Below are 22,789 nucleotides of genomic sequence, written 5' to 3'. Positions count from 1 at the left end.
GTTGATGTAGCTAGATTCGATTTACGTTTTCGTTAACCATTTGGTAAATCTCTTTATAATTTACCCTACCATTAAAAATGTCATGGTGAATCTTTTATTTATCTTTACAAGTGTTCTTTAAGTGTTTAGATGATCGGAGATTTTAGCTATTTTTTACTTTCCCAAAACTATAATACAGTCAATTATAGCTAGAAATTAGTATATAATTAATTATGGAGATGTGATGTATAATCTGATTATAATAAATAAGTTAGAGTTCTAAGACGCTAGGAAATAAAAAATGGGATAATTACTAATCTGACCCAATCAAGGACCCCAATTTACATATCTAACCCACCTTGCCTCAAAGTTACCAATTAGATACTTTCACCCATTTTGGACAAAACTAACCTTAGTTCTATTCGATCAATCAATCGATCTACTCTTCTTCTTCTTCTTCTTCTTCTTCTTCTTCTTCTTCTTCGGTTCATCTTCTTCAATTTCTGATACCAATCGATAGCGATTTTTGAGATTTTTGACATATTATGTTCAATTTCCCGTACAAATGGTATATTTTTAGCTTATACGCTTGCTTTTCTCGTTGGTTTTGCCTCTTTCTTCATCTGTAATGGTATCGTTTCAATTTCCTCAATTTTCCATAATTTTTTTCCATTTTCCTCCATTGTTGTCGCATTTGTGACGAAATTATCGCATTTCGTCGCAAATGCGACAAGAATTATCGCATTCGTCGCAAATGCGACAAGAGTTGTCGCATTTGCTACGAAATGCGACAACTCTTGTCGCATTTGTGACGAAATGCGACAATTTCGTCACAAATGCGACAATAATGGAGAAAAATGGAAAAAAATTATGGAAAATAGAGGAAATTGAAACGATACCATTACAGATGAAGAAAGAGGCAAAACCAACGAGAAAAGCAAGCGTATAAGCTAAAAATATACCATTTGTACGGGAAATTGAACATAATATGTCAAAAATCTCAAAAATCGCTAACGATTGGTATCAAAAATTGAAGAAGATGAACCAAAGAAGAAGTTGAAATGGAGAAGAAGAAGAAGCGGAAGAAGAAGAAGAAGAAGAAGAAGAAGAAGAAGAAGAAGAAGAAGAAGAAGAAGAAGAAGAAGATCGATCGATTGATCGAATAGAACTAAGGTTAGTTTTGTCCAAAATGGGTAAAAGTGTTTAATTTGGTAACTTTGAGGCAAGGTGGGCTAGATATGTAAATTGGGGTCCTTGATTGGGTCAGATTAGTAATTATCCCATAAAAAATACAACAAACACAATAATTGTGAATTTATAGTTATATAACTGAAAAATTGAACATTAACACATATAATGGACTAAACCTGTAAACAAAATGCTAAAATTGAATAAAGTTAATTGTAGAGTTAAAATGTTTAAAAAAAAAAACTGGATCCGTTTCGTATGCCATAATGCAATGTAATATAATTAAAATTATAATGGAATAGAATGAAATAGTGATTTTATTACCATGTTTGGTTGACAAATAAAAAAATGATGGAAAATTAGGGATGACAACAGGTACTCTACCCGTGGATATCTGGCACTACCCGTCCCTAATGGGACTAACCGTACTCTGTATAAAAAGTATGGGACGGATATAGGACGAAATGGGACCAATAAAATTATTCGTGACGGGTATGAGATGGGTATGGAAATACCCCTTATGGTACCCGTTACCCGGTACCCACCATATATTTACCTATTTATTTTTAGTGAATTTTAATGTCTTGATAATTGGAGTAATTTAGAAGTTTGAATTTGGAATATATGTTAAATTTGTAGATGAATTATTTATGGATGGTTTATTAAATTTATTCTTTGTTAAATTTGTAATATTTGTTTATTTTACCTATTGATTTTTAATTGGTAAGGATACCAGCGGGTACCCGCGATTTAAATGGGACAAGAATGGAATTCCTGAAGTATAGATGTTAGGGTAATGGGATAGGTATAGGTAATGAAAAAAATAAACGGATAAGGGTTTGGGATTGACACTCCCGTGAGTAGCCTACTCGTTGTCATCTCTAAATGTAATTACCATTACAATACTTATGCTTTTCTAATAAAATGTAATCATAAAATTTTATTTACATAATTAAAATCAACGAAAAACATAAAAATGTGAAAAATGCGAAAAACGAAAAACACGAAAAATGCAAAAAAAATCAAATCGAAATTAAATACAAAATTAGATTAACTGAAATCAATAAATTAATATATAGTTTCTTGCTATTTCATACCTTTTTTTACATTTTTCCTTTTTTTTTTTAATTTCTATTTTCAACATTTTTACCGTTTTTCTATTTTATCATTTTTCCGGTTTCCCTTTTTTCACTTTTAGCATCTTTTTCGGGTTTTTTTTTCTTTTTTCTCGTTTTCCAATTTTCATGTTGTTCTATTTTTTGCATTTTTTACAAGAATGAGAGGTTAGATTGAGATGTGAGATTTGAAAAATGAGAGGTTATATGGAGCTTCGAAAATAGGGATTAGGATTACATATGTAATGAGAATTAAGTCATTTTTCTATGTAATGGGGTTTACAAGAGTTGTTGAACAAAATTTAGTTCATGATTTTTTCATTCCATTACAATAATTGTAACGTGCAACCAAATATAATAATGGACTTTCAATGTAAGGGTCATTCCATTACAAAGGTCATTACATCTTACCAAAAGGAAACTTAGAATATTCTTTAACCGTAGATTTGATAAGATTCTGATTTTTGACATTTAGATCTAATTTGATTGATTTTGAGTTCTCATATTTACTAGTTGAAGACATGCACTTTGCCCGGAATATATAATATTTTATCAAATACTCTAAACATATTATTGAATTTGAAAATATGTATTAATTACGTTTTGAAATTTTAGTTATTTATGATAGAAGTACAAAGGTTAATTACATTAAAAATCAAAATCCCTACAAAATAAGGTTACATTCAAATATGTGGTCTTAAATCTTACTACATATCTAATCTCAATTCAACAATTGATATTAGCATATATATTTGGATTTAATATCAATATTTTGCAATTAAATTCACAAACATATTCAATTTTATAGTATATGACAAAAAAATGTAATTTTATTCTATTTTCGACAAAACTCCTCTATCTTATTTGATTTTTAGTTAAAAAAAATTGTCTAATATGAAATGAATAAAAAAATTGTAAGTTTATTAATAACGTACTAATAAAGAGTAGCAATATTGTCGACATATATTTCATTTGATTAGGATAGCAATAACATCTTTTTATTATTATTATTTAAAAAGTAGTAAACAATTTTTTTTTTTATTTTTTTTTTCAATAAAATTTCAGTTTAGTAATTCAATTTTAATAACCATAAAGTCAAAAAATTTGTTGTTAAATCATCCAAAAAAAAGCTTGTTTTTTCTATAATGTTGTGCTATGAGTATCAAGAATGCCAATTTAGTGAAGATGGTAATTATAACTTGAAAATAAATTTATAAAATTATATAACAGTTAAGTAAAACAGTGATATGATTCTTATTTATCACTCATCTTGCTATGTCGTCAAAATTTGTTGATATTACTTGTAATGTTATTTCTGGTTTGACATAAATCTTTTTACCATTTCAAATCATTTCTCTGCGTTCAAATTTAAAACAGATTTTGCAAAATAACTACTATGCATATAGCCTAGCCATTTCATTTTGCCAAATCCTTTGGATTTGCATGTTTTTATGAACCTTCAATCTATTTTTTCTTTGTTTATTTGATTGTTTGTCTTTTTATCTGATTATCCACGCCATTTGTATGTTAATTTACACTTTCTCTTCTCTCCTTTCAAAATATATTTAATTAAATTTATTAATGATGAAACTATGTATAGTGTAAATTTATCCGCAAACACACTATCAAAAATTTTAAAATTGATGGATTGTACTTTCATAATAATTCTTATTAAACAACTATAGAAGAAAACAATAAATTAATTAAGTACTAAAAATAAAGTTTGAAACAAGAATAGAACAAAATCAAACCTTGTATTTTGAGTAATTTACAAAAGCAGTTTTTTAATTACTCCAACTCGCTCCCTTTAAAGATAAATAGTCATGACAATATTTTCTACGAAATGACTGAATTTATAAACTACACAAAACACATAATCCTTATTTGCAAATTTTTAAACGATAAAACTGGTTTTACAAATCGATCAAACTTCAAAATTTATTTTTTTACTTTTCCTAAAGCCCAATAAATTTCTTTTGTGCTTGTGGAATGAGCAGGCTTCTGATAATTGAAAATATCATTTTCTACTACAAACTCTTACTGCCGAGGAAAACATGAAAATTGAATTTTAATCCATTTCAAATTTCTAGCCAACAATTCAAAAAATACAAAAATAAGTCTATAATTTTATTTTTCAATTTATAATTTCTACACTTCTATTTTAAACACATTTTTTTTAGTAATTTTTTTACTTTTATACAATTTAATCTCAGTTTTTGCATTCTACAATTTCAATCATTTTATAATTTTGTTTCTTGTAAATTGTTTGGTTTTGTTTGCAATTTAAACCTCAAAGAACCGAAAATTAGATTTAACACATTTCTAATTCGAATGTACTATGAAATTATTGATAGAGTCACATTGGTTTGATATACGTATATACCCTTGTATTTATCCGTGTTGTCGCATATATCTCTATTTTAAATAAATAGTCAAATATATCCTCATATTTTTCAAATGACACAAAAAATGCATCCACATCATCTCCGCCTCACCTGCTACCTCAGCCATATCAAATAAATAACCAAATATCCCCTTGTAATTATTAATGATGGACAAATATACCCTTAATGATGTGATGATTAGGCTAACAAAATTATATCAAATAAACTTCCCATGGCATATTTGATATAATTTGACTATTTATTTGATATACGTGCATATGTGACAAAACAGACAAATATGATGACATATATGTGTATTAATCCGAGTCGCATTTATTACTTTTTGTTCTAAAAGAGCCACATCAATTGTATTAAAGCTTTGGAATGCTGAGAAACAATTGGTTTGGGCCACAATTCTATTTCTTTCCTTGCGCAATGGCAACACCCAAATTCTCTGTTCATATGTGGTTATTGCAAAAGAGTTGAAGATCTTGTACTGAGCCATCTTCTGAATATCTTCGAGCTCGGTTAAGTAAAAAAATTCACGAGTAGCTTGTTAATTTTGTTCATGAAGCTACGTAATTTGAAACCCACAGAAATAAAGTTTCACACAAAACTATGGAGTTTTATATCTCCCTTTGTAGAAATACTATTATTAAAAAATTAATTGAACCAAGCTTGCTCACAAGCTTTTTCATGAACATTAAAATCGAACTTGTTCTCATTAGCTTGTTCACAAACCTATCGTCCAGCCTGTTCATGAGCTTTCGAGCTGAGTTTCGTCGAGCTGAAGCCTCGTGCTCAAACTCAGCTCGATCACAGTCAAGCTTTTATCGAACCGAACGTCGAGCGTCTCATAAGTAGCTCAGCTCATTTACAGCACTACTCCCAAGTTGTCTAGTGGAAAGTAGATACATGTAAAAAAATTCTACACTTTTTGGGTTAAAAATCATGCGAATTGCTATACATGCTCCATCAAATGCGGCATATATCAACTAATATATAAGCATTTAAAACAGAGCATATATTGTATAACTGTCATATGCATATATAAAGGGTTAAGATCTGAGGACCTCAATGTCAAAATTTGAGCAAGTGCAGTAACCAGAAATATCTATTCCCCGAAAATATATGAAAAAATGCGTTTGGAAGGGTGAATTTACCTTGTTTTACTGATCTACAACAGCAGCAGCAGCATTTCGGGCCTGATATTTTTCCTTCCATGTAGTCCAAGCACTCCTGACTTCATCTAATTCTGCATCTGGGATGCTGGTATGCTCATCCAATTTCTCAACCCACTCTTTCCATGGAGACCCGCGAGGGTCCAAGGATTTTGACACTTGAGGCAACACTCTGTTAGTATAGAACACATTCACTGCGTTGAGAATCTCCTCTGATTCGACAATTGTCAGCATCTCAGACCGCAATGTCATGCCCGGTCTTCTTCTCAATGCAAAACTATTGCCTCTCAATACCAAAACTTCTGCTGGAGCAAGTGGTAGGACAATCCTTGAGAACTTTGTAAGTGACAATGTCAATATATCTCTAGGAAGTAACTTGCGCTTTACAGCCACAGCAGTGCCCACCATTTTCCGGATCTTAAAATAATGTGAAGATCAAAAGGGTCAAATTTGGGGGCAACAAAAAAATTGCATGAACATGGTTCTTTTTAAATTACTAACATAAACATTTAGATCAAATCTGAAACTGAAAAACATAAAGCAGGAACGCCAAAGGAAAATGTTATGTTAGAACATTTCATGAGCAGAAAAAAAAAATTAAATACCTGATGTAACATGAAAGACTCTCCCCATATAGAAATTTCTACAAAATCATGTCCTGCTGATTTCTCCAGCTTTTCACAAGAACATCGAAGAATCTTTCTGAAGTGGGAGGCACCTATTCTGTCTGCCGCATCAGGTTCATGCAACCATCTGGCACAGATGCCTGCATTAGATCGCCGGTCCTTCGCAACATCTCCATTTTGGTTGGATTCCACTAAATCTTGTGTTGATTCCACATTATCAAATGTAATTGTTTCATTATCCCCATTGTTTTCTTCCGCATCACTTTTCTCAGATTCAGAGGCTGGTCTGATACTTTTTATCCTAGTTTTAGTAGAACGGATTTGTGTCCTGTACTTGGACCGTATGGTATAGTTATGAAAGGGGTGCTCACCCTACAAAGTCATCATGAAAAACCAATAAACAACATATTACAGAAGGACAGGCAAAGTTTGAAAGCAGACTGATTGATTACTATCCATTAAGACGCTGCTTTCAGCCTAATCATAAGGCAGAGAGAAGCGCCCTTTTTTGCTAGGCTCCAAAAGCTGGGTGTAAATTTCATAAACTCACTCCAAGCATGAATCATTGCAAGAGATAATTTTACAAGACAACAATAACAAAATTCATTCAAAAAACTTTTGTTATCAGAAAAGTCTGAATAACTCCACACCTCGAATGCATTTAGTATATTGTTGAAGTCTGATATGTGATCATCAATTTCAGCGGTGGTAAAGTGGCTTTCAATTCCAATAGTTTCAGCAGGAAGGAGGTAGGAATATTTCCTTAGTTCACATTCTCTTCTAGCATCAAAGCTCCTAAAACCAGAACAAAGAATTAATACATAGAAAGAGAAGGCATTCTCGACTCAAGAAAATTCTAAATCATAATTGAGCTCTAAATAACATTCTCAAGTCATAGACTCATCGTGAATTTTGTTCATTGCTCTTGCCCTATGTCTGAAAAGTACAAATAAATGGCTATTCGTGAAGACAATATATTTGCTCAGTTGTAGCTATGCTGAAATTTTTAGTACCTTTGCATGTATAATCCAAACTGCAAACCAGTGTTACCCATTCAAAAACATACATTTGCATTGAATTTCTTCTTTGCAATATTCAATTAGGTAATGCTTAGATAATAAACAGGTAACACAATTTAAGAACTTAAATATACAAATATAGATACAATTTGTTATTATGGCAAAAGTCAGAATCTCACTTCTGTGAGGGAAAACTGCTGATGATTTTCCACTGTAAAATGCATAAATAAGATCATAAATCTATCTCTTTATTTTCCACCTGAACAACAACAACAACAAAGCCTTAGTCCCGAAATGATTCGGGGTCGGCTAACATGAACCATCATATAAAACCGTGAAATCAAGTCGTGTCAGCGACACAAATTCGATCCCTCCACTCCGTCCTATCCACTACCATATTTTCCTCAATTCCCAGTAAACTCATATCACTCTCGATCACCCTCCTCCAAGTTTGCTTAGGTCTTCCCCTACCCCTCACCACTACATCCCTTTGCCACTCTTCGGTTCTCCTAACCGGCGCATCAAGCGCTCTACGTCTCACATGGCCAAACCACCTTAGTCGGTTTTCTCTCATTTTATTCTCAATAGATGTGACCCCTACTTTTGTCCTAATTATTTCATTACTCACCCAATCCTTTCTCGTATGTCCACACATCCATCTCAACATACGCATCTCCGCCACCGACATCTTATGGATGTGGCAGTGTTTCACTGCCCAACACTCCGTACCATATAACAATGTTGGTCTAATTGCCGTCCGGTAGAATTTTCCCTTCAATCTATTAGGCATGCCGGGGTCACAAAGGAAACCCGTAGCACTCTTCCACTTCGACCAACTAGCTTTAATCCTATGAGCAACATCTCCATCTACTTCTCCATCCGTTTGGATAATAGATCCTAAATACCGGAAGCAATCCGAGGCCTGAACAACTCTTCCATCTAGGGTGATTGTCTCTGCCTCCCTACTCCTATGGCCGCTAAACTTACACTCCAAATATTCTGTCTTACTTCGGCTCAACTTAAAGCCTCTAGATTCTAGAGTTTGTCTCCATAGTTCCAACTTCCTCTCCACTCCTTCTTTCGTCTCATCAACCAACACAATATCATCTGCAAACAGCATGCACCATGGTATACCATCTTGAAGTGAACTTGTTAGTTCATCCATAACGATGGCAAAAAGAAATGGGCTTAGTGCGAAACCTTGATGCACTCCAATCGTAATAGGAAACTCTTCAGTCTTCCCAACACTAGTATGTACACTCGTGCATGCTCCCTCATACATATCCTTTATGATGTCAATATATTTCCGCGAAATGTCTTTCCTTATCAAGGCCCACCAAAGTACTTCCCTTGGTACCTTATCATATGCTTTCTCCAAGTCAATGAAAACCATATGCAAGTCTTTCTTCTTATTTCGATAGTGCTCCATTAATTGTATCATTAGATGGATGGCTTCCATAGTTGATCTTCCCGGCATAAAGCCAAACTGGTTTTCCGAGATCTTCACCGTCCTCTTTAGCCTTTGTTCGATCACTCGCTCCCAAAGTTTCATAGTGTGACTCATTAATTTGATTCCTCGATAGTTGGCACAATCTTGGACATCGCCTTTGTTCTTATACAAAGGGATTAAGATACTTTTCCTCCATTTTGATGGCATCTTATTGTTTCTCCAAATTTTGTTGAAGAACGTCGTCAACCATTCGATTCCTCTTTCTCCCAAACATCTCCAAATCTCTATAGGGATGCCATCAGGTCCTACTGCTTTCTTCAACTTCATCTTACTGAATGCCATTTTGACTTCACCCTTTTGAATTCTCCGCAGGCATTCATGATTTATCATATCGTGATGGATACTTATATCTCCAACATCTTGTCTGCGATCTCCATTAAATAAGTCATCAAAATAGGACCTCCATCGTTCCTTGATATCCTTATCTCCAACTAGGACTTTCTGGTCCACATCCTTCACACATTTAACTTTTCCGAGATCTCGCGTCTTCCTATCTCTCATCCGAGCAATTCTATATATGTCTCTTTCCCCTTCTTTCGTGTCCAATCTTGTATACAGATCCCGATTCACCTTTGCTCTAGCATCTCGTATGACCTTCTTTACTTCCCTTTTAGCCTCTTTGTATTTTTCGTAGACCTGGGCATGGGCCGGGCTGGGCCGGGCCTATCGGGCTTTTAATAAAGCTTGATGAGCCCAAGCCCAGCCCAGCCCGCAAGAAATTTAGTCGGGCTCGGGCTCGGCTCGGGCCTAAGATATGAATCCCAAGCCCGCCCGTCCAAGCCCATCTATATATTAAATAAAATACAATTAAATTTAAAACAAACAATTAACTTATATTTCAATTAAAATAATTATAATATACGTACATTAATTATAGGAATGAGACTAATACATTAATTTTTTTTTAATCAACCAGTACGTTAATTCTAGTTAATTCTAGTTACAAATTTGAAGTAGAAATAATTGGGAATTATTGGTTAGGTAAAATGGGATTACTGCCTACATATTGAGTTTGTTTTTTTAATGTTAGGAAAGAATGTTTGGTTATGTAAATAACACATATGGTTTAAGTAAAATAATTGCATATGTATAATTATTATTTATTATCATATTATAAAGAAAACATATATGTTTATAAATATATATATATCGGGCCGGGCCGGGCCTGACAATATTTTCATGTGTCCAAGCCCGGCTAAACGGGCCTGGGCCCGGGCGGACTCGCCGGCCCATGCCCAGGTCTAATTTTTCGTAGTTCTCGTCACTCCTATATTTCCCCAATATTTTATAGGATTCTCGCTTACTCTTTACTGCTTGTCGTACTTCTTCTGTCCACCAAGATGTGTCCTTACCCGGTGGCATGCTACCTTTAGATTCCCCTAGAACTTCCTTCGCTACTTCCCTTATACTATGCTTCATCTTAGTCCATATCGAATCTATATCTAAATCCATATTACAAGTCCAAATATCTTTTTTGGTCATCTCATCCACAAATTTTTGTTGATTCTCCCCTTGCAATTTCCACCACTTAATCTTAGTCTCTACTTGTGGTGTTTGTTTTCTTATACATTTCCTACTTCGAAAATCAAGCACCACTACTCTATGTTGGGTTGTCGTACTCTCACCAGGGATCACCTTACAATCAATATAACTCTTTCTCCAAGCACTCCTTACTAAGAAGAAGTCAATTTGGCTCGCATTACCGCCACTCCGATAAGTCACTAAGTGGGATGTTCTCTTCATAAACCATGTGTTCATGATACTCAAGTCATAGGCTGATGCGAATTCCAAAATATCATTTCCTGCTTCATTCTTATCTCCAAAACCATACCCTCCATGAACACTCTCAAACCTCATTTCCATCATTATATGAACTTGGTCACGTAATATAGCAATATTATCACAATTCAGTTACACATTGTATTTCCATAATTGAGCATTTTGATTATCATGTACGAACCAAAAGGAGAACTAGCATCATTACGTTATTTGGCTTCCAAAAATGTCATACATTGACTATATGTTAATTTAATTATTCTACTGAAGAACTCATGAATCAACTGCATACATAAAAGACATGCTAGATAATCAAATTCAGGACTTCAAATGTAAATTACCAACACTTCTAATTCTAAAATTTACTACCAAGATTATTTTCATATCAGTTAAAAGTTTTCATGAAATTAAAATTCTATGAAGAGGCCAAGTCAAAGAAAAAGGACTCAAAGAAGATCATTGATGCAATTCAATGACTACAAGAAATATGCAGGTGCTTCCTTTTAAAAAAAAAAGAGGATAAGGTGCAAAAATACCCCTAACTTAACGGTCTTGAGCAATATTACCCCTAACGTCAAAAATAGCACAATTAAGGACCTAAGGTTCATAATTTGGACCAATTTTAGATATCACTCACAAATTTGTTTCCACAGTTAAAGTTTCCGTCTGCCATCATTCACTTATCACGCGATTGAATATTTTTAGCAAGAATCTCTTTTTTTTTCTGATCGAAAATTGCAGAACCTCAACAAACAACATTATCAGTTCTCACCGGAACTTCATCCCAGAGTTGAAACTAAAAATAAAAACACAAGAATTTCAATCTCACTTTGATTTCATTTGCAATTTCAATCTACCAGATCCTAAAATAGAAATTACGAAATCAGTAAATCCCCTCTTATTTTTATCGTCTTTTGATTCTTCCTCTGCTGCCCTTTCAGTGCTGTAAAGACTATAAGACTCACACTTGCCACAAAACAGACTCACAGTTAACCATGAAAAGATTAAATGAAGGAAGGACTGCATAATTTTTTAACAGCATAATATTGTCACAATCTCACATCATTTTTGCAGTAATTCTTTAATAAAAATACCCGTAAATCAGTGACAGGGTAGCAGAGGAAGAATGAACAGGACATAAACATAGGAAGGGATTTAGGACTGTTTGAAGGAGAAAAGGAAGAGAGCTTGAAGCGATTGGGAATGAAGTGATTTTCTCACTGATTTTGTAATTTCTATTTTAGGGTTTGTTAGATTGAAGCATGTATGAAATCAAAGTGAGAATGAAGTGGAATCCGCGATTTTGAAATACTTGGAAACTGAGGAGATTTGGGTATGTGTTTTTGTTTCTTGAGATTCTTAGGATTTTGTTTTTCCTGATTGAGAATTGGTAATGTTGGTGAGGTTCATGCCGATTTTCTATCAAGAAAATTTTCTATCAAGAACTTTTTTCTTGCTGAAAAAATCAATCACATGATACATGATGGAAGAAGGAAACGGAAAGTTTAACTGGGTAAATAAATCTGTTAGTCATGTCTAAATTTGATCCAAAGTCTGAACCTTAGGCCTTTAATTGTGCTATTTTTGACGTTAAGGGTAATATTGTTCCGGACTGTCAACGTTAGGGATATTTTTGTACCTTATCCCAAAAAAAAAATTGCGCACAGTGCGCTTACATTAAAGAAGAAAGAAAAATCCCCACCAGATCCGGATGTGATTCGAACCCATGACCTCCCTAGTCATAGGTAAGCTCTCAACCACTAGGCTAAGAGCTTCCTTGAATCTTATACTTTTCCATCAAACTTTTTACGAGGAATATGACTTCCACAGTTGACCTTCCAAGCACAAAGCTACATTGTCACCTTAGAATAACTTCTTAATCTTTATTTAATGATTCTTCCCACAACCTCATAGTATGAGCTTAGTTCCACTATAATTACTATATTCTTGCATAGTTATTAGTATTACGCGCTTAACACTTAATTTTTCATTAACACCAAACATGCATTTATAAGTTTTTTGTATTTATAGTAATTCAAGTAAACTTTAAGTGCTCGTTCTGTGTCCGTGCAATATAGATTGTCAGTTGAGAATTGCCCAAGTGATAAACTATAACAATAGCACAACTTCATGCTAGTAATTTTAGGTACTAGTATTCTTTAATCAAGGCTTATGGTGAGAAAGCAACAGAAAAGCATAAAACGCCAAATTTGAATTTTGTAAATTTGGCGTCAAACCTAATAAGTGAATAGGAGAGCTACTTCAACATCATAATCTAAATATTCTTTTTTGAAAAAAAAGTAATTATAATTAATTATAATTGTAGGTCACGGGTTCAAGTCTTAGGAGCGGCCTCTTGCCAATTAAATTGGCAAGGGAAGGCTTGCCCCCAATACACCCTTGTGGTGGGACCCCTCCCCGGACCCTCGCTCAGCGGGGACGCGTAATGCGACCGGGCCGCCCTTTTTTGTAGGTATGGAAGAAAAATGGTAAGAATCTCACTTTTGAGAGGGCAAAATGCTGAAAACTCTGATACTATCAGGAAGATGATAATTAACAAATTCTGCAAGGGCAGTGCCATTAGGATCTTCCTTCCATGCACTTTCAGGTATCTCCATCTTCATTGTTATCATTGTAGCTAACGAGTGAACCTACCATAATTACACAACAATATGAAACACAATGAGAAATGGTGTACCAAAGTGCATACAGGTCTAGAGAACTAAGTGAAGAGTGGAAGGTGCCACCCAATAGAACTGAGACTAACTATTGAAAACATTAAAATGTTAAAATCACTTAACTTCATAACACCAGAAGATTACATAAGCAGATTAACACTTAAAAGATTAGCATCAAATGTTCTCTAATCATTGTCAAATGAAACCATACTCCAATTTGAAAATATTAATCCCTAATCGTGATTATAAGTCAAGTAATCATCAAGGTTAAATCTTCTTTATCTTTAATATCATCAAATTGAAATCGAACACCTCCACACTTCGCCATTCTCTTCTTGAAATCAATATCTTCATTATCTCTATGTACTAAAGAAGCATAATGTTTCTTACTTTTTACCAAGGCATTAGTCTTGGATATAGCATTTGATCATGCCAATCTGAATGGGTCTACCATGATAACTCCCCTATTCTCATTTTCCCCTTAGAGCATCCACAATAGTTTATACTTACAACCACTCAATGTACATGCCACATTATTAATTTAATAAATTTCATTTTATTAAACTATATAACTCCAATGGTTAAACTTTATAACCACTCAATCATAATGGACCCACCAATCACAAAGACTCCACCAATTAATTAAACCAATCATAATTGATCCACCAATTAATTAAACCAATCATATTATTTTAAAAATAAAAAAATATATATATAAAAATAAACAAAAGCTCAATAAACATTGAGTGGTTGATAATGATTACTTTTTATCATACTCTCTCCAATGGAAGAGTATGATACAATGGAGTATATTGAGTGGTTTATTATACCCATCGGAGATGCTCTTAAAACAACACGTAGCACACGAAATCAAATTAAACATAAGGTGCTTCATATGGGAAAATTAAAACAAGAAAAACTCACTCCTTTATCAGTGCGGCTGCTTCTAGTCCATGCAACTTTGTGCAATTTCCCATAATTACTTTCACGAATTCCACCGGCCTTAAATATGGCGTTCTCCAACTCTTCTTCAATAGCTACAATTTACAAACCAAGCACAACTATTAGAAAGACTCTGTAACTGGCAATTCTCTCTCAAGTATCACACAATGTAATTGCTTAATTGAAGATAAAACAAACAAACAAACAAATCAATTCCATTAACAAAAACTAGTCTAGTTACTTACTCGACGTAGAATGTTCATCTAGTTGTTTCTGGAGACCTGCAAAGAGAAACAGAACTCGATTAAAGAGTCTTAGAACAACACATATATACAGTTTCTAGAGACAAAAGAAAAAAAGTTGAACCTCTATAGTCGGTTCCCACGTACCCGACCCGAAGAACGACCTTCTTCTTTCGAAAGGATTCCCATTTTTTGGTGAGAATATGGGCGGAAGTATCTGAGGGTAACAGAGCTAAATCATGATGAGATTGAAGCGCGTAAGAGGATAATAATAGGGTGAATCTCGGGGATAATGTTGGTTTTATTGGAGATTTGAAGGAGAATTGTTTTGGAGTTTTGAGTAGCCATGGATAGAGCGGGAGTCGCGTCCTAGAAACTATCATTTTTACAAGTCACTACAGATCGAGCAGCGGATTCCCGGTTTATGTTGGTTCTATGAGTTGCAGCTGAACCCAACTCCATTTTTAAGCCCACCGTTCAATTCACACCCGGCTCAAGCATCGAAATCCGTTTTTACGGTTTGGGCTTGAACATACTTATTTGATATTACATTAAATTCGAGCCCGCATAAACCTACGTATAAAACAGATTGAGTTTCGGATTTGTTTAAAAACTCGAATCGGCTTCGCCATCATATTATATTATATATAAATAATAAAAAGGGAAATTTATACAGAAATTATATTAGAGGTTTAAGATATATTTTTTAAGGATTAGGATTTATGGATTGAGGTCTAAAATGTATAAATTACCGTATAAAATCATATTGTATTTATATTATTATATAGAAAATAATGACATATTGAGAATTAAGTTTTGTAACATGAGTTTATAATTTTACAATGAAATATGATTTTCACGTAAAACCCTCATAAAAACTACAAAAGCATGTAGCCTGCTCAACTGGTCCAAGCCCAAGCCTTTGTGGGTTGGATTGGACATGTTTATTCTAATATTAAATCCAACCCAAACTCACATAAATTTGCACATAAAATAGGTTAAATTTGAAATTTGTTTAAAAACCTGTATCAGACCGACCTGTTCTTATTATTCTATAGAATTAAAATTGAATGGCAAAAGGAATAGTAAATTCCAATTCAATCTGATTTCAATTTAGAATTTTTGGATTACCAATTGTGTCCTCATATCTTTAAAATATTCACTTTCCAACCATCCTCAAAACGATGTCATCTTATAAAGATTTGTCATGTCTCTCTTTTCATCCTACCTCTTCTCCTTCCTTCAATCCCCATCTGGACATCTGTAGCCATGACGCATCATCTTTTATCATCATCTCTTCTTGAATTCTTTGTTGATGAAGAGAAACATTACAAGCAATGTTTATGGTAATTGGTTTCTCCTATGTCTATTTTTGTTTTGTTTTCTTCTTCCTCATGATACAGTTACTTTTAGCGTAGTTCCGTACAGATTTGTATGTGTTGTTTATTTTTCATTTATTGTTTTCTATCACCTTCTTTATTCAGATTTATGTTCTAGATTCATATGCTTCCTTTTCTGCATATGATTTTATGGCTACTGAATTCTTCTCCAACTTTAAGATTTTTTTTTAATGTATTTTGTTTATTTTGTTTTTTATTTCTCTCATCATTTTGAATCGCCACTATGTAATCCAAGGTCTTTATCGTGGGTTCATCTGTACATGATTTGATGAGTTCTCTCTCGAGAGGTTGCGATCTGTAATTTCTCATTTTCATTTCATTTTTTCTTTGTCCGATTTTTTCTTTCTATCCATTCTCTTCAACGTTTTCGTTTTCTATTTTCTTATTAGATACATAACTTAATCTTCCATGATGTTCTACGGATCTGAAGATGAAGGTTTGTTTCCTTATTTTCCTTTTTGTTATCTCGATTTTATTAATGAGCTTTCAATGTTTATTTACTCTTTAAATAGATTCAAATATTCTTTCATTATGAGGTAATATTTGTTGATGTGGTTAGGAAATGAGAGGTTTTATTTTAATTTTTTTTATCACTTTAATTTTATTGTACTTGAAATTTTTGTTGGTTTGTTAGTAAATTTTTTGTTAAAGTTATGCATTTAAATTTTTATTGTCTTTTGTCCTCAAGAGCAGGAGAAGACATGCATTTAAATGAATTGTGAGATTGGAGTTAGATAATTTCCTCGGAGCTCTTAAGTGCATAAGAGAACTTATAGTTCTATGTTATTGTTTTCTGGATCAATATTGCATTATGGGAACCGGATTTATGGAACATTTTCCCTTTCATGATAATGCGCTACTTTATCACTGTTCCTGTTATGTCTTAGTAACCATTTGAACTTTATAAGTTCTTACTAAGTTTATAGATCAATGATGATAATTATGCATTATGTCTAATGTTTATCCAAATAGTAGATCGAGAACAATTATAATATGAAGAACAAATTGTAAAATTTGAATGTTTGATTTGCTTAAGTGTAATTTATGAACTTCTTATGCGTTGAATTGGTTGGTTTACTGATGAATCTATCTTTTGTTGCAGAGGTGCTACCTTGATAAAACTTAAACTTGGCTCTTAGCACAATTTAAGTCCTTTTTCCGTGGAGGCAATGGAGATGGCAAGTGATTTGTACTACTGACAGTGAAAATGGAGCCCACTATTTGCATCTCTACAAATGCCTTTGTAACTTCCCCTCATCGTTTGAGGTTATGGTAATTAATAGATACATATAGCTTTTCGTGTACGAGCATGATATCCAATCTGGGTGTCTACCAATAAACTTGTGACTCAAAACACGAACAGAGTAAGAGTGTATTCCTTTTCTACCTATTTTCCAAATGTAACAGTTGTCTATACACATCGAACTCATCTCAAGAAGAGTAAATGACAAACGCAAGCAATGGTTCTGTAGTTAATTCTCCAAGTTGCAACAAATGCATTTCTATTGGCTGCACAAAACAACAGTTTGGACATGAGTGTCGTAGTTCGGATCAAGCATTTTCTTCTGTTTATATTGTTTTAATGGGAATGTTGATCTAAAAAATGTCATCATAGATTTTCAAGTTTGTTTCTTGATTTTTTCTTTTTCTTTTTTAGTGTTTTGTAAGGGTTTTGATTTTCTTTTTCTCTTATGTTTCCTCAGGAGGTTGCAAATCTGAAGAACTAGTGGTCATTGCTCAGGTTTCTTTCTTGAGGTGTTTTTTTTTGTTTTTCTTTTTTGGTTTCCATATTTTGCATTGGCTTTGATTTTTTATTTCTGAAATTAGTCTTGATACCGAATCATATAAGCTCTGGTTTTATTTCAAGTGGTTATTTGTTTGCTAATCTGGTTTCAAAAGTTTTTTGTTCTTTTAATTGATAAATATAATATAATCCAAAAGTCTCTACATGGAGGCTAGATCTGTATTGAGGCTTCTCTAACATGTTAAAGTTAACATTTAGAGATTAGTTTATTAAATTGTAGAATTTCTCAAATTTTTAACCTTTTGTGGCATCTGGAGCCCTCAGTTATACTTATTGCTTCTCTGTGTCTTCTTTTATGATGAATCTAAAAGGTTTGTGTTTAATTTTAAACTATCCAATTCTAAATTTTTTTTATGAAAGAGGAGGGTAATTTCAATTGAAACATGAAACTAGGCATTTCTAAAACATTAATACATATATAACCTATCTCTAAAGAACTGTTTCATTTTGAAGTATCCTGTGATTTTATTTTTCTTGAGAAAAGATGAGGACAACTTGGATTGAAACATGTATTTTGGCTTGTGACTGGTAGAATGAGAATAGGAAATTGCGGCTTTTATTGTTATAGCGAGTCCTTGGCTGCCCTTTGAAATTATATTTTATCATTGATCATCAAACATGATGAGACACGTTATATTGCATAAGAATATTTTAGGGCGTATCTTTTAACCATCTTACCATTTCTTCTCTTTTTTTTGGTAGGAAAAGGAAAGAAAAAACAAACAAACAAACCCACAAACTAACCCGGGATTAGCCTAGGAAAGCTAACCCCCACTAGATCATCTGAAAGCAATGAAAAAAGGAAGTCTGGAGGATGTGAGAAAGTTGAGACTCCCAACATCCTCACATGGCACTCTGCAGCAAGGCGGTCTGCAACCCTATTCTACTCCCTCTTACCATTTCTTCTCTAACTAACTAGGGCTATCTCAAATTCTACTTGCGAAGTGAAAGTCTAGCTAGAATGTTTCTAGGGAGGCTTCATTATTTTCGCTTCATTATTTTCGCTAACTGTAACGTCAATATGACCTCTTATAAAGCATCATCACTTCTTGTTTGGTTTTATCTTTATTATTATTTTATCTTTTTTACTTATTTATTTTAATCATCCATATTTTCTTTCAAAATTAGATTTGCTTAAAGTGAGAATTAATTCGAGGTTATTATTTTTAGGGATAAGTACAAAAAAAATGCATGTGGTTTACCTATTTTGCAAACGCGAACCTGTGGTTTTTTTTTTTTTACAAAAAGATGTATGTGTTAAACGTCGTTAGCAAACATAGGCCAAATTGACTAACGGTGTTAAAATTCAAAGAGAAAATGGTTAATTTGGTCCTTATATTTATTTATTTCATAAATTAATTCCCCTAATTATCTAATTATCACAAATAACCCCAAAAATAAAAATAAAAATTACCATCTTCTCCATCTCTTTTTAATTTTTTATTTTCTTTCTTCTTTCTCTCTCTTCTCTCTCTCCGCTATGTTAATTTCTCACTCTAAAATCAATCGATTGAAGCTCCTCCTCCTCACTTCTTCTTCTTCTTCTGCTGCCTCCTCTCTTCTCCTTTCTTCTTCCTCCTCTCTTCTCCTTTCTTCTTCTTTTTTTTTTAAAAAAAATTTTGAAATTCCCAAACGTTCACGTCTGGAATTTCCATACTGTGAACGTTTCGGAATTTCCAGATGGAAATTCCAGACGTGAACGTCTGGAAATTTTTAAAATTCTGAAAAATTTTCAGAATTCTGTCTGGAAAAAATTTTCAAAATTCTAGAAATTTTTCAGAATTCTAAAAAATTTCCATTTGGAAATTCCGGACGTGAACGTTTGGGAATTTCAGAATTTTTTTTAAAAAAAAAAGAAGAAGAAAGGAGAAGAAATGAGGAGGGGGAGCTTCAATCGATTGATTTTAGAGAGAGAAAATAACAGAGCGGAGAGAGAGAAAGAAGAAGGAAGATAAAAAAAATTAAAAAGAGATGGAGAAGATGGTATTTTTTATTTTTTATTTTGGGGTTTATTTGTGATAATTAGATAATTAGGGGGGTTAATTTATGAAATAAATAAATATAAGAACCAAATTAACTCTTTTCTCTTTGAATTTTAACACCGTTAGTCAATTTGTTCTCTGTTTGCTAACGGCGTTTAACACATAACTCTGTTTGTAAAAAAAACCACAGGTTCGCGTTTGCAAAATAGGTAAACCACATGCATTTTTTTTTGTACTTATCCCTTATTTTTATACCACAGTTGATTTCATACAATGAGATGTTATGCATTTTGGAACACTCGATGCATACACAAATCACATAAGTGGAAATCAAAATTCATTGCATCAGTGGAAATCAAAATTCATTGCATCAAATTCATCAAAGACACATTATCAAAGTGAAAACAAGATGAACATTAAGATATTCATTCTTATTTGCAAGGGCCTTTATCGGCGTGGTGAACTGGATTTAGTATCACATTCAGTGCTTCAGGGAGATCTTTAATGGATCAGATAACTTTCCACTGTTTATCTCTCATTAGATATCTCTCATTAAGAGGGTTAATTCATTAGTGTGATGCCCTTCTACTTGATAATACAAATAGAAATTAGTTTTATTCGAAAAAAAAAAAAGTGTGTTTGTCTCTAGGAATCGGCCATTGTACCATCAACTTTTGAAACCAATACATCTCCTCTTATTGTAGGATGTCATTAAGCTCAGCAAGTAGTTTCAGCTCAAGCCTCAAGAGACCTCGAGTACACCTCAGGGCAAGCTAAAGTTGAATCCCAACAAGAATATAGTAAACTCAACTTTTTTGTTTAAAGATGTTACCAAAAGACTAGCTATTCCAATCCCTTAAGTTCACTATTAGAATCTAAAGGTTCAAACCTAGAGAACCATTTCATATCCACCGTTGAGCTATTAGATCAAGGAAATTCAGAAAGTTCATCTAAGCAACCATGAATCTAAATGGGGCAGCTAGCTTGTCTTTCTCACCTTTAAGGTCGATAAGAATCAATTAACCCCTGCCAATTACTTGATCTGGAAAACTCAAATTCTCCCAATTCTAAAAGGCCACAAATTTGCAAATCATATTGATTCCTCCAAACCTGCTCCTCCAAAGAATCTGCCGACGGGTGCTCCTAATCCCGCCTTTGATGAATGGGAACAAAAAGACCAACAGGTCTTGAGTTTAATAATCTCTTCTCTTACCAAGGGTGTAATCCCTCAAATTGTTGGCGCTGAAACTGCAGCCACTACCTGGGACAAGCTTACTAAATCCTATGTTGTTGGATCAAAGGCTATGAAGCGTGATCTGAAGCTATGTCTTCATGAGCTTCGTCAAAACAATGATATTGTTGTTGTGTATCTTCAATGTGCCAAGTTGATTTCTGATGAACTTACTGCCTTGCAGAGTCTAATTGAATCTGATGAGTTTATTTCAACTATTCTTCAAAGGCTCAACGATCCGTATAAGTCCTTTACTAGGGCACTGAATGCAAGACATGAAGAAATTTCTTTTGATGACCTGACTGGGCTTCTTCTCTCCGAAGAAAGACAAATTAATCATGAAAATATGGCTGCATCTTTCACTCCTTCTGTTCATTATTCTGCTCGCACGCAAGGCCGTGGATGGAGGCGTGCTCGCTCCCATTCTTGCCAACCTTCCACTAGCCATGGAATTCTGCCAGTTCCACATTACAGTAAACAAATTCGGAGCTCATCTGCTCCACTAGATGTTACCTCTCTCACTTGTCATAATTGCAAAGGGACTGGACATATTGCGAAACAATGGGACTGGATATATTGCGAAGCAATGTCCTTCGCCACGTTTTTCCCGTAACCAGCGAACCTCCTTCAAACCCGCCTCCAACGTGGCTGTTTCTTCACATTCGGCTTCTACTGATTGGCTACTGGATTCAGGTGCCACTCATCATCTTACAGCTGATCTCAAGAATCTTCATGTTCACAATGAATATACTGGTCCTAAAGAAGTTGTTGTAGGTAATGTCCATTCTATCCTTATTTCCCATATTGGTAATTCTTCGTTTTCAATTTCCAATATTCCTGTTAAATTTCAACAAATTCTTCATGTTCCTAAAACTGTGAATAATCTGCTTTCTGTTTCCTCTCTAACCCAATCTAACCCTATTTCTATTGAATTCTTTGCTAATCATTTTGTTTTGAAGGATTTGAAGACAAAGAATGAGATTTATCGAGGATTCAATAAACATGGTCTTTACACCATGTCTCTTCCATCGCCAAATCCATCTCGGGTTCAAGCATTTAACATTAGTCTTCCGTTATGGCATGCCCGTTTGGGTCATGCTAATTATCCAATTGTTAAGAAAACTGTTGCTTTAAATAATCTCAAGTTTGATTCCAATAAAGATATCTCCTTATGTGACTCATGTTGCATTACTAAGGCACACCGCCTCCCTTTTATTTCTTCTTCCTTTGTTGCTTCTTATCCTTTGGAATTAGTATGCTCGGATGTTTGGGGCCTGGCTCCCGTAAATTCTCATGACACTTTTTGCTTCTATGTGACATTTTATGATCATTATAGTAAATTTACTTTGCTATTCTTTATTCGTTACAAATTGGAAGTCTTCAATGTCTTTGTTAAATTTCGTACACTAGTTGAAAAATATTTCAACCAACCAATTATTAATTTTCAATCTGATTGGGGCGGTGAATTTCAAGCCTTGTCTAAATATCTAAGTGATCACGGAATTAATCAACGTGTTTCTTGCCCTTACACCCCCGAACAAAATGGGTGTGCGGAAAGAAAACATCATCACATTATTGAAACGGGTCTTTCACTATTGTCTCATGCCAAATTACCTAATCAATTTTGGACTTATGCATTTGATTGTGCCATATATGTCATAAACCGATTACCATCTAAACTACTTGATTACAAAACTCCATATGAAAAATTATTTGGATGCATACCGGATTA

General features: G+C 33.7%; 1 protein-coding gene and 1 long non-coding RNA gene across 6 annotated transcripts; one reads left to right on the top strand and one right to left on the bottom strand.

Annotated features, from left to right (window-relative positions):
* Positions 1-4,849: 4,849 nt before the first annotated feature.
* On the bottom strand, positions 4,850-15,078 carry LOC136234845 (putative tRNA pseudouridine synthase). 2 transcript variants are annotated; one of them, XM_066024333.1, is made up of 8 exons: positions 14,765-15,078; positions 14,644-14,679; positions 14,381-14,493; positions 13,281-13,429; positions 7,124-7,268; positions 6,453-6,845; positions 5,830-6,264; positions 4,850-5,182 (listed from the first exon to the last, which is right to left on the bottom strand). In XM_066024333.1, exons 1-7 carry the CDS (start codon positions 15,021-15,023, stop codon positions 5,836-5,838), a joined length of 1,524 nt encoding a protein of 507 aa, XP_065880405.1. In that variant the 5' UTR covers positions 15,024-15,078; the 3' UTR covers positions 4,850-5,182; positions 5,830-5,835. The 2 variants fall into 2 exon arrangements, with proteins under 2 accessions (XP_065880405.1, XP_065880404.1); XM_066024332.1 differs by lacking the exon at positions 4,850-5,182 and having other exon boundaries at positions 5,692-6,264.
* A 641-nt stretch (positions 15,079-15,719) lies between these two features.
* LOC136201075 (uncharacterized) lies at positions 15,720-18,946 on the top strand. 4 transcript variants are annotated; one of them, XR_010673672.1, is made up of 4 exons: positions 15,720-15,986; positions 16,276-16,476; positions 17,143-17,795; positions 18,547-18,946. It is a non-coding gene; the product is annotated as an uncharacterized lncRNA (long non-coding RNA). The 4 variants fall into 4 exon arrangements; XR_010673671.1 differs by having other exon boundaries at positions 15,728-15,986; positions 16,430-16,476; positions 17,143-17,781; XR_010673670.1 differs by having other exon boundaries at positions 15,729-15,986; positions 16,430-16,476.
* The last annotated feature ends 3,843 nt before the right edge of the window (positions 18,947-22,789 follow it).

This window comes from Euphorbia lathyris, chromosome 7 (assembly GCF_963576675.1).
Source record: "Euphorbia lathyris chromosome 7, ddEupLath1.1, whole genome shotgun sequence".
Taxonomy (NCBI): domain Eukaryota; kingdom Viridiplantae; phylum Streptophyta; class Magnoliopsida; order Malpighiales; family Euphorbiaceae; genus Euphorbia; species Euphorbia lathyris.
Note: the sequence above shows the minus strand (reverse complement) of the source record. Positions and strands in the feature narration are given on the sequence as shown.